Raw genomic sequence first — 12,500 nt, 5'->3', positions numbered from 1 at the left:
AGCTTGGAGCATGCATCGCTCTCGGTAACAAATACTGAAATAATAATTGCAAGATTGGATGGCTGTATGAACCTATAAAATCTTACTGAAACTCCTAGAGCATCATCAAACTATCTTGAATGCATGATCATGGCTACCTAGATCAGCAATATACTTTCTGTTCACGTGCATTTTTGTGAACATATAAATACTCCTTGAAGAATCAACCAAAGACAACAAACAGAAGGAAAGAATGACACTGAAGTAAAATACAGTATTAAAAACCCATAATTTGAAAAGCTTTCAGCAGATATACACGAAGCACACAGCCACTAACTGTAAGTACAAACACAAAACTAAACCATCTAAGACACACTAAACATGCAGACCGAGCATGGCTTCCTCATGGCATGAGCAACACATGGAATTCGACACTGCCCAACACTATGATACTACACAAAACTTAATATATACATTAACGGTGCTATTTCTAGTTTCTGCAATCCCTAAAAGGCATAATTCAACATGCAATACAACAGAAGAGACTATATGTAGAGGCGAGGGCATTCACACGAGGACTTATGCTGGAGCAGCTTCCTTTGGCCCGAGAGGCTAATGTTTATCTTATTTAACTCTCAAAAAAGGATACAGCCGTGACCCAGAAGTTGGGGATCCTCTGGATGATTTTACTTCGGTGCTCGAAGCTTGGTTTTCTGAGTTTGTTGTACTTTTGTTCTACCTTCAGGATTTCCTCACTCGCCTTTTCGTTAAGTTGATCAATCTCATTTTGACACATGTCTATCTCTTCCAAGGCTTTCTGAGTCTCGGGGTCGTACTCGCGGCCCTCGTGGGCTTCCTCCGGATGCTCTAGCTTTCTCATCTTCGCCGGAGAGGCCCCTGTGTCTGACATTTTTGAGGAAATTAACAGCACAACGTTCCTGCACGAGGGATCGCAGCCACACACTGTAAACACAACACAGCCAAAGCCCGGCCAAAATGGACGCCAGCCGCATCCGCCCGCGTGATTGGTTGAGAGCCCACCCTCGGACAAAGTGATTGGTCGAGAAGCGGCACTCTGACGACACGATTGGTTGAGAGCCCACCCACTGACAACGACGTGCAGCCTCTCCGCCAATCAGAAACCTTCGCGCTACTCGCTCAATCTGAGAATCCGTTCTGGCTAAACCGGAGCCACATTTCCCCGTTATCTGGTTCCTCTTTTTCGCACTTGCATGAGTTTTGGATTTTATTTTGACCTCATGCTTTAGCAAGTCGACTGTCTAATCGTTAGATTTTGGTTAAGATAAACATTTAAAGATCTAGTCAATAGAGCGTGAATCATATAAGGGAATCCACGCTCTGTTTTAATCATCTATGGCATGTCATAATTTAACCAAATTTCTGTAGAATTATTCGATTCTACGATATCATAACCCATAATAAAATTCAGTCCAGTCAAAAATGTCATATCATAGCTATACTGACAAGCACATCGTAAAACAGGAAAAAGTAATGGATACGTTCTAGACACAACAGCGTCAGCGAATATGCACGCTAAGCCAGAATTCATTCTAATTTATGAAGGCGCGAAAATTGATTAGTTCAAAGCTACAAGTATGAAACATGGCTTAAAGTTTCTAGATTACATTTTACATAATCGTTAAAAATGTTGTCAACAAAAGAAGAAAATCTCACACATATGGGATAAAGACAAATGGGAGAGAACAAGAAATAACGCTCAGCTTATGGAAAAATAAATTGAAATTGTCCCGGTTATTTCCCTTAGACGTTTGAATGTCAAATCGAATATATATCACGGTTATACATAATATTTGTTCAAGTATATGCTTGTGTACAATGTACTTCTAATATGTACCGTGCGTGCATCTTCGCAGACACGGGGCTTTATATTCAGACATAAAAGGTCGATATTCAATCAGTACCATAGAATACAGTAAACTATGTGTAAAATATATTTATCTACTGTAAACGAATAAAATAAGTATATGAAGGTATGAGAAAGGCCTGCTTAATTTTCATGCAAGAATAGAAAACTTACCATAACTGGTTTTTCTGTAGAAGTATAGCAAATCAATAATTGGAACCAGTAAGCACACACTCACGCACATTCCTTTCCTTTTAAAGTTCCAAATCAACTATGCACACCCATAGAGATACATATTTTGTGTGTGTGTGTTCTGTCTGTTATTATTATTATTTTTTTAATGTATTGTTTATAAGAATAATATGGTAAATATTTTTACTTTAATATGGAGTCATTTTCATTTTTTGTATCAAAAACTTTATTCCCCAACTGTCAAAAATTTAATATATAAACCAAAGTGAAGAAATAGTAGTAATAAAAGAAACAAACTGCAATAATAAAACAATCTCAGGAACAGAATAAACAGAATATTTCAAGCACCTTTGAGGTTAATCACATAATTTGAGTCATACTAATATTTTATTTCTTATGTACACTTTGTGAGTTACACATCACGAATAGTTCAAACATCTTAAAACTTAACAATCGCGAAATGCGAGAAGTGTAAAAATAGTGAAGATGCACACCGTGAAGGAAGCCATTAGAGGCCTATCCCATAAAGATGCTGAAATAACCAAAGTTCAAAAAAATAAAAATAGAAGGAAAAATAACAAAGCACTGAAGGGAGACATATACAGACAACGGAAGAGTACGTTCTTTGTAGTCCTTTCCTCATATACAATAAGCAATCTCTTGCAGAGGAAAATTTTGTTATCGAGGTTAAGCTTTGGTACAGCATACCAGCAAACCCAAATTAGGAACCCAGCAATAGGAAAACTTTAAAGACCTCAATTTAAGTTGTCTTTGTAGTTTTGCAAAAAATATCAGTGACAGGCAATGGAGGAGTAAGAGAAGTGAACAATAGTAAACTTAACAAACTTTACCTTCTGTAAATGCTGGGAAAAAGAAAAAAGAAAAAAGAAAAAAGAAAAAAGAAAAAAGAAAAAAGAAAAAAGAAAAAAGAAAAAAGAAAAAAGAAAAAGAAAGAAGAAAAAAAAAAGAAAAACGAAAAAAGAAAAAAGAAAAGAAAAAAATGTGTATATATATATATATATATATATAAAATCAAAAGACATAGGAAGAGAGAAGACATGAACTTTGGGTGAGATCATACTTCATATTCACAGAAGAAATGTACAAAAATATACACAAGGAATACATCAAATCCAAATAAATTAAGAAGTAAAACAGTACAACAGTGGCAATTCAGTACCATTGCCAGATGCTTAAAATCCCTAACAATATTGTGTCACATACACCAAGGGGTTGCTCTGACAGATGGAATGCCGAAGGTTATTCTTTTTTCTCTCTTTTCCATCTGCTGGCTTAAATGGACCTCTCCCATTTCTTTTCTGCATGAATACCTACATAAACTGAAGGCTATAAAAATGATAAAAATGCTGTGCACAAAGAATGCTTGTCCTCATCTACATACATTTGTGTACTTCCTTACATACATTAACATTACTAGAAAAGAAAAGAAAAGAAAAGAAAAGAAAAGAAAAGAAAAGAAAAGAAAAGAAAAGAAAAGAAAAGAAAAGAAAAGAAAAGAAAAGAAAAGAAAAGAAAAGAAAAGAAAAGAAAAGAAAAGAAAAGAAAAGAAAAGAAAAGAAAAGAAAAGAAAAGAAAAGAAAAGAAAAGAAAAGAAAAGAAAAGAAAAGAAAAGAAAAGAAAAGAAAAGAAAAGAAAAGAAAAGAAAAGAAAAGAAAAGAAAAGAAAAGAAAAGAAAAGAAAAGAAAAGAAGACAAGAAAAGAAAATATATATAATATAATATATATAAATATAAATACAAATACAAATATATATACATATACATATATATATATATATATATATATATATATATAAATATAAATAATAAAATAAAACAAAGAAACATAAGCCTGGACCAAAATATGAAAAGATAACTGCTAAGATTCCATTTTAACCCTTTAATGGTACAGCCCAAGATTTTGTTCCTTAAGTAGATACACAGCAGTGATAAAAAAAAGAAAGTGTGTATGTGTGTTTACATAATGCTCTTTAGTTATTACAATGAATACCAATATTAAATGCTTGAAGTCAAATTGCAGAATTTGGAAAACACCCACACATAAAATAAAGGAGACTGGTGGTAAGGGATGGGGCAAAAGAAAGAATATAATAATAATGATGATGAAAGAAGGGAAATGATGATGATAATAATAATATTAATAACACCAACAACAACAACATTACCAATAATGTAGCAAAATCATAACAGAAATGACACCTACAAGTATATAACAGTGGTATTAGTTTCATCACTCAACATATGATGCCCTTACAGAGATAAATTAGAACTTTAATATACATATCTTGTAATTACTGTCAACTGCATGTGCTAAAAAAATAAAATCTAATATTCCCAAGAGTATATATACATAAAAAAAAATATGCACAATATAAAAAAAGAGGGGGTTAAATTTTGTAAGAACTTGTCATGGTCAATTTACAAATTCCTTGATTCTTAGACAATGAAAGATGAAAATTAAAATTAAATATGATAAAATGAATCTGTGGGGTAAAACCAGGTATTTGTGTATTCTACAGAAGGTTTTTAGTGCTTCTTTGAAGTAAAATAATGTAACAAAGTGTAATCACTTTGCTGATTCTACATGACAATGATTTCTTTTTAAAATAAAAATACATCCATAACACGGTGTTATTTGTGAAATTAAAACATGCTTACAATCACAATAATACTCATAAAATCTGTGTAAACAAGAAAGGAAAAAAATAAAATTAGTGTAATAATTCTTGTCATTAGCAAATATACTATTAAAAAAAAAAGAAAAATCATCATCATCGTTGTTGTTGTTGTTGTCTTCATAACATTACAATAACAGTTAGTAAAAGACAGGAATAAAAATAAGGAAATCAACTTATTCAAGGAAAGACAGAAAATTCATATAAGTGATTCTACAGTACAGAATTTTATCCTATATTCTAAAATGCTATAATATCTGATAAATTCTCTGCCCCTGGCCCCCTACTAAGGTTCCATATTTTGTACTACTGTAAAAAAGGGTTGGGGATATCAATAAAATGCCTTCAGAAATACAGTGGAAAGTGTCAAACCCTAATCTAAACTTAACTGCAGAATTATTTTTAAGTACCTTTGCCTCCAGTAAATTATGCTTTAAATAAAAGAAATGCATAAATGTATTGTATTGGATTTACAAGGTAAAACAAACAAACAAAGAAACACACACACACACACACACTTAAATGCACATGCACTATGTCTGCATGTGTAAATTTATTAACACATATACATTTGCATACATGCTTCTTCATTCTCCCTCTCACACACTCATTTTCTCTCTCTCTCACACTCACTCCCTTTATAAGGTTCCCTGCCTCCTGGCAAATATTATAGCTCCAAGGAATTAGACTAAGATTTTCAGTGTGACCTTATACTGACTGCAGTTACTTGCTTTTGAGCCCTTTATGTCAATTTAAGTTTTTTTTTTAAAGAATTACATTCACATAAAAAAAATCATCATCATAACTGTATAATTATATCTTTGTACCTGAACCAATTACGTCTATATTTTTCTAAATATTAGTTCCACATCATCATCACCGAGTCCCAAGTTTGGTATTTTCAAGGCACCTGCTACCACTGCAGTAACCTGTGGTATTTCTAATAGTCTGAATATAACTATACTGGGTATATGAAGATCAATAGCTAGTGACTGCAGTCAGGCAAGTTTGAGTGCACTAATTTCAAGGTCTGTGTATTATTCCCCACAAAAAATGTTTATAAGGGAGATAATAATCAAATACTCCTGAAAAATAAAGCCAACCACCAGACAGATGATCAAACTAGATATGCTAATGTTTATTTATATCTATACACTCCATTAATTTATTTTCCTCATTTCATGAATAAATAAATCATAGACTACAGTGTTTCTCTAAATATATTTTGTTGATTTACATTGCACATCTAGTGTGTGTGCAGAGCCACACACACATACACACTCCCAAACAAAGATGCATGTCAAATAAGAACAAGAAACTGAAAAAGAAATGTGAATTGCATTGACACACCAAATATTGTTTCAGTTCAGAATTCTGGAATATTCTATAAGGCCTCAGCACCAATTTTAGATATTGGAGACACTGAAGTATATAACCAATCCAATATATCCCTCGTGTCAGCAAACAATTATGTGTACTTCAAGAGACTTGTACTATCTTCCATTTCTCGATCATAGCAATGCACTCATGCCAGCAATAGGAAGCAAGGGAGATCATATTTTTTTCTTTTCACCAGCTATATATATTTATATATATATACTTTTTTTTTTTTTTTGCATTTTTCCCATTTTCTTAAATATAGGTTCTGAGAAGACCAAACTGTCATGTAATGTGAACTAGGAAAAGAAAATTAGAGTATTTCTATGAATGCTAAACAAAACCAGGGCTTAAAGAAGCTGAAGCACTATACACAAAATTCACATTTCTCAAAAGATACAGATACAGTCATATACTACCTGCTTTTATTCAACCTTTCTGAATTTAGGGCAAGGGGAAAAAAGAAAAAGAAATACAAGAAAAAAGTCAGAAAAAGAAAAACATATAAATGAAGTTTTATGTATTTCTTAAACAAAAATTATGGACTCATATTGTGAAAGTCTTTGGTAAACAAGAATAATTATGTAGACACTTTAAAGGTTCTACACAATCGGTTTCAATACTGAACTAAATCTTTCTTTAGGCTGTAAAGGGGCAGGTAGAATATGCACAAGAAACACTGAAGAAGTCCCAATCACTCACCTTATTGGCATTCTATGATACTAATTTACAGAGCAATTAGACTAATAGTTTCTGGTTTAATACTTGTAAGCAATACATACCAACTTTTCTTTATCAAGAATTGCACTATGCCTGTGGATGTGCGTGTTAGAAATATTCAGCTTCAGATAATAATGTCAAGTTTTAACAAAAACATATTCATTTTACAATGCATTTTACAACTAAGCCAACAAGAGCCACTGAACATCACTACAACTGGTGAAATTCCCCAAGCGCTACAGGAACCTTGTCGGCAACATTGCTCAGTGATCCCCAGGTAATTTTGTACTTTCAGGAGAACTTTTTTAAAACTAACCTAACTTACACACACATCATTGGAAACTGATACAGTAGTCTAAACTAATGTATGCCATAGTCACTGGGGTTGAAAGCAGTAACAGTGCCAGATAAGCCAATAAATAAACTGTAAAGACAATCTTCCCATCCGTCGTATCTACAGGCACTTGCAGCCTTACTATACCTCTACCAGGGACACATGAATATCAGCTTAAGTACTAATTGCTGTTCAGTACGAAGTCATAATCAAATAATCTATCAACCATTTGGAGTGAAATGCTCAATCACGCCCTTGGTATATTCTACAAACAGTCTGAATCACTCAACTTCCAAATTTAAATTTGAAAGAGCACTAGAGGGACGGTATATCATGACAAGCAGTTCCTACAAGTTGTTGAATATCTCTACTGCCAAGAGTGCACTACTGGCATAAAACTAGTTCCAAAGCTCAATAGGTAATACTAACTTATGCAATGATTGTAGGTTAAAGTACTATGCAATGCATTGGTACTGACAATGAAAGTTTAAAGAACAAAAATCAGCACGCCACTTCTGAACAGTGTCTTATTTGAGGACTAATTTCCATGCACTAATCCCTCAAGTGCTCTGACCTGGACACTTTCCATAACTGTAGAACATAACAAAAAAGTGTATAATACAAATGTATACATCAATAAAATCAGGGCTATATTGCTATATACTCTCTTCTAATAAATCTGTGCGCAACTTACACTCATTGCAAAAATATAAAATATGAAAAAAGAAGAAGAAAAAGAAGAAGAAAAAATAACTAGATAAATAAAACTTTTTACGAAGTTCACAGTTGACTGCATCTTCTTCAATCAAATACTCTGAAAATTTGCTGGATCTGATTTTCACATCTTTGACCATGAAAAATGTGGAAAAGAAAACATGAAAGAAAGAGATCAAGAAAGCTAAGAAAAAGTAAATGATAATACCCAGTAGTAGTAATATGGGAGGAAAAAAAAAAAAAAAAAAAAAAAAAAAAAAAAAAAAAAAAATGTGTATATAGTTTTGAAAGTTACAGGTAATTACTGTAGGTGCTATATACTTCTCCAAGTTTACATAGAAAAGACTAAGAAAATATGATTCTTCGAGGCCTAGATTATCCTGACACATTAGTATAATTATTTTGATGAAGGACTGAGTAAAGTACTGTACTCCATTCCTAATCAATAATATATAAACTAATCATTATATAATACATTCATGTACACAAATTTCACTCAATAACCAGTTCCTTTTGATTACTTTTGATATTACTTGAGACAGATCTTTTCATCTATTTTGTTTCAACCATAACAAATTTACAGTAAAAGGCAACAGTTCATAATAACTATGATGTTACTTCTTTGTGTGTGCAAGTTACAAAAAGGGGGATTCATTTGTAATTTAGAAAACTAAATCAAATTTTCCTTCTATATTAAGACAGAATAAATAACATACGTTAACAAAAATCAAACAAATATACAGATGAGATAAATAATGTGAATCTGGCATAATATGATCAGTTACAAGGCTTTCTGGTACTTATTATTACAGAACTCTACCCGCTACAATAGTAAAATCTATGAATAAATAAGATGGCATGATATCTACAGCAATATACATCTCTGACAATAGAGGACACATGAGTTTTCCCTTTTTATATAACATATTTGCTTTTATTTTTATTTTTTTGTTTTATGTTTTTTTTGTATTTATTTTTTTTAAACTTTTTTTCCCTGACTAAGCATTATTTCAAGTGGCTTAGCCCAGGTTTGATCCTTTCATAAGAACTGGGTGTTTCTTCTTGAGATGGTTTTGATATTTACAATGGTATCAAGATGTCACACAAAATACTTAGGGGTGTTTGTATCTAAGGCATTTAAATGCATATCATCATATACTTTTCGGAGCTCACTGTGATCATCTTCCAAGCATATGTATTTGCTAGTAAGGTCAGTATTCACTTCAACTCTTTTAACTACTATCTTAAAGGAACACAAGAGGAAAAATAAGAGAGACTGGATTCCTCTCAACATTATTTGTGCATCCCTGACTGTGACATCCCAGCCATGATCGATCCAAGAAGATCACATGCTTGGGAGCCTGTGGTAGGCTTGTTTGGCATCTTCGGCCGATTTCCAGCTGCCCCAGGAACAGTTGGGGTCTTAACTTTTGCAGATCCAACTGCTTTATCAAGAGTTCCATTCTCTTTCTTAATTTGACTATGATCAAGGCTGCTGCTGCTAGCCTTTTCTGTGGAATCCTGCTTTACCTCAGGCATTTTTTCTGGGGTATCAGGCACAGGACTCTCCTGGGGACAAATGCTTGCAGCCTCAAGCTCTACCTTTGGTTCTATTTTAGGCTCTTCTCTCACTTCTGGCTTGGGTTCTGGTTTGTCTAGTTTGATTTTCTTTGCCTCTGTTTCAAGTGGATCTACTTTTTCTTCCTTCACCTCAGTCACTGGCTCATCTACGGAGGAGTTTGAGTCAAGTCTCAGCCTCTTTTTGATTCTTTCTGCATCTTCCTTCTCTGGTCTCTCTCTCTTCTTGCTCTTGTGCTCACTCCTTCTCTCACCTCTGTGATGATCCTTTTCTTTATGTTTATCCTTATCTCTGTCTTTGTTTTTGTGTTTATGCTTGTGCTTTTCATGTCTCTCCTTCTCACACTTGTCCTTCTTATCATGTTTGTGGCTCTTGTGGTGCTTTGAGGGAGTCGAGGAGACAGAAGAGGATGAAGAGGACTTCTCCTTTTTCTCCATTGGATCCTGCTTTACAGGGGAAACAGAGGGAGAGTTTTCTTTGCTATTGTCTTTGTCTTTTTCTTTTTCTTTTTCTTTTTCTTTTTCCTTCTCTGCACTCTTTGGCTGATAATATTGCTTCAGCTGAACATGCCATGCTGCAACAAAAAATATTAAACATTACTTCACTAAACACTTCAAAAGTTAACATAATGACAATGAGAAAGATATAAAAGAGAAACAAACTTTGACCATTGTTAAAATTTTGGAAATATCTACATGATGGGCAGATATATGAAATTTGAGCAACATAAAAATGTTTGTTATTTCAGACTACTAACTATGCTGTGGAAATAGTACTCACCAACACTACAAACTGCAGTGACTGTGCGGAACTGATGGATGATATTGCGCGGCAAGAAATAAATATCATTATCACACAGCTGGATTCTGGCAAATCTGATCCCCTCCCGCCTCAACTGGTTCAACTTGGCATCTTCTATCCACTGCACACACTGAAATAGGAGATAAATAAGTTGTATAACTTCTTCTCCTTCAATTATAAAGTTAAACACCTGATAAATAAGTAAAAGGCTGGGAATTACAATGAAGAGAAAGAGGATGAATTTTACTACACTGAATGTGTGACTGCAACCAGTCTATGGTATGTATGTGTATGTATTCTTAAGGAAATTATAGCTATGTTTTGTGCATAGCCACTATGTTTGGTCCATTCTACTGTCCCAAATAGAGACAGCATTTTTCCTGTTTATCAGAGCTCACTTATCTGATGCCTCCTATATATGGCCAAAAAGCCAGAGCCCCTTTGTGAGTCATCTTTATTGACTTTGGTACTTCTATGCAGTACTCTCACTGGCTGCCCAGCCAGCCCAAGCCTCTTCCCACAAACTATGGCCTAACCTAAGGTTCTTCAAACTCTTTTTATCACAACACAGTTTGATTTTGTTCAGTAACTTCATGACCAAGTATGTCCATTCTATCATACATTTCTCTCAACTCAGTCATATATATATATATATATATATATATATATATATATATATATATATCATTATTATCACATTTCATCATTATTATGTGGCAACCCACTGAACATGAGCTTGCAACCCAGTACGGGTCACAACCCTTACTTTGAAGGATCCTGGCCTAAAACTTGAATTACATAAGAAAATGAATTACTTTCCTATCAATTGCATTGAAAAACAAAAGCTATGTATGTAACAACTGTCTTAAACCATTTATTCTTTTCAATTATTTTTTTTCATGCTCATGTACACTGTCTTCTACAGAAGTACAAGTAAGGAGCTGTATAGGTGTAGTGGCAAGAGCGCTCAGCAAAAAGGTAGTTCAGCTATAGTTGTCTAAAAGATAAATAAGAGGAAAAACTAAGTACATACCTGGGAGATTGGGGGTTCATGAAGATCAAGCTGCAACTTTTCCACGATGTCATTGAAATCGTGGGCATCAAAGGCCACTACATCTTTCACAATGCGATTGTGAGTGTATTCAGTTCCACAGTGTACAGCCTTCAACACCCCTGTGAAATGGAATTTAAGAATAATAATGAGAGAATGAAAACTTTTAAGAAAAAGCACAAAAACAAAAATTACAACATATGATGTCTACACAACACCGATTAAAATCATAATCCAAAGAGGGAGAGAGAGAACCCTTAACCCAATGGCGACGGGTCACGGCTATCGCCGTCATAACAAAACGCACGATGTGAGGCGTGCGGCTGTCCGCAGCGGCGCCGCGCCAAAACGCCCCGAGGCAATGATTCGGCTTGATGTACCGAATTCACGCGCTCAGAGTCGGCGCGCTGCCGCCGTTCGCCAGAGCGTACAGTTTTTTTTAATTTTCTATACCCGGCGCCATTGGGTTAAAAGACAATAAAGTCACAACAAAGGATATGAAGTATCAAACTAAGATAAAGGATAACTTATATTTTGATGAGCATACAGAATGCAAACCAAACAACTCACCAACTGCTCCTGTGGTTTTTCTGTCAAGCCCTGCTCCCACATGGTCTGCATGAGCCTTTGTTCTGTCCTCAAACATCATTTCTCTTGCATTGGTAGCACGAGGAAGGTACTGAAGGCGCTGTAGTTCATTGATACCCACCCTACTTAGAAATAATATTACCATTAATTACTCTGAAGTAACAATTCAATTTGTACTGCTGCCACTACACTGAATCCAAACATCATATATACTTATTACACGATAACAGAAGTGATGGTGGATTTCCTATAACTTACAACATATAGCACATTCATGCTAAGAACTTGTTTCCTTAGAAAGCAATGCATAATCATTAAACCTACAATGATGGTCCCAGAAATCTCTGGACGTCACTCATTCCGGTGACTTCTGGTGGAATTCCCATCAAGCTAGTTGCTGGGAGGTCAGCTACATTTAGCGGAACTTCCCACTCAACTCGCTCTAGCACTTCATGATGCTTATAGCCATGTGAGCGCTTACACAAACACACACACACACACACACACACACACACACACTCTGTCTCTCTGAAATGAAGAACATTCTGATTCTACAATATATTTAGCTAATGTTAGATTTAAAAT

General features: G+C 34.4%; 2 protein-coding genes across 4 annotated transcripts in view; both read right to left on the bottom strand.

The window, feature by feature from the left end:
- LOC125035156 (protein SET-like) overlaps positions 1 to 986 on the bottom strand; it is a 9,331-nt gene extending 8,345 nt beyond the window's left edge. The window contains exon 1 of the mRNA XM_047627359.1: positions 629 to 986. Coding sequence (XP_047483315.1) covers positions 629 to 889 — 261 coding nt within the window. The 5' untranslated portion in view covers positions 890 to 986. The remainder of the gene's footprint in view (positions 1 to 628) is intronic.
- A 4,967-nt stretch (positions 987 to 5,953) lies between these two features.
- Positions 5,954 to 12,500, bottom strand: part of LOC125035017 (lysine-specific demethylase 9-like) — a 31,926-nt gene continuing 25,379 nt past the window's right edge. For 2 of the 3 annotated variants that reach the window (XM_047627064.1, XM_047627066.1), the window contains exons 8-11: positions 11,898 to 12,040; positions 11,310 to 11,449; positions 10,256 to 10,406; positions 5,954 to 10,049 (exon numbers count right to left, since the gene is read on the bottom strand). In XM_047627064.1, coding sequence (XP_047483020.1) covers positions 9,190 to 10,049; positions 10,256 to 10,406; positions 11,310 to 11,449; positions 11,898 to 12,040 — 1,294 coding nt within the window. In that variant the 3' untranslated portion in view covers positions 5,954 to 9,189. The remainder of the gene's footprint in view (positions 10,050 to 10,255; positions 10,407 to 11,309; positions 11,450 to 11,897; positions 12,041 to 12,500) is intronic. The other variant, XM_047627065.1, reaches the window with a different exon arrangement.

Source organism: Penaeus chinensis, chromosome 19 (genome assembly GCF_019202785.1).
Source record: "Penaeus chinensis breed Huanghai No. 1 chromosome 19, ASM1920278v2, whole genome shotgun sequence".
NCBI classification, from domain to species: domain Eukaryota; kingdom Metazoa; phylum Arthropoda; class Malacostraca; order Decapoda; family Penaeidae; genus Penaeus; species Penaeus chinensis.
The sequence above is the reverse complement of the archived record's forward strand: the minus strand, read 5'-3'. Positions and strand labels throughout refer to the sequence as shown.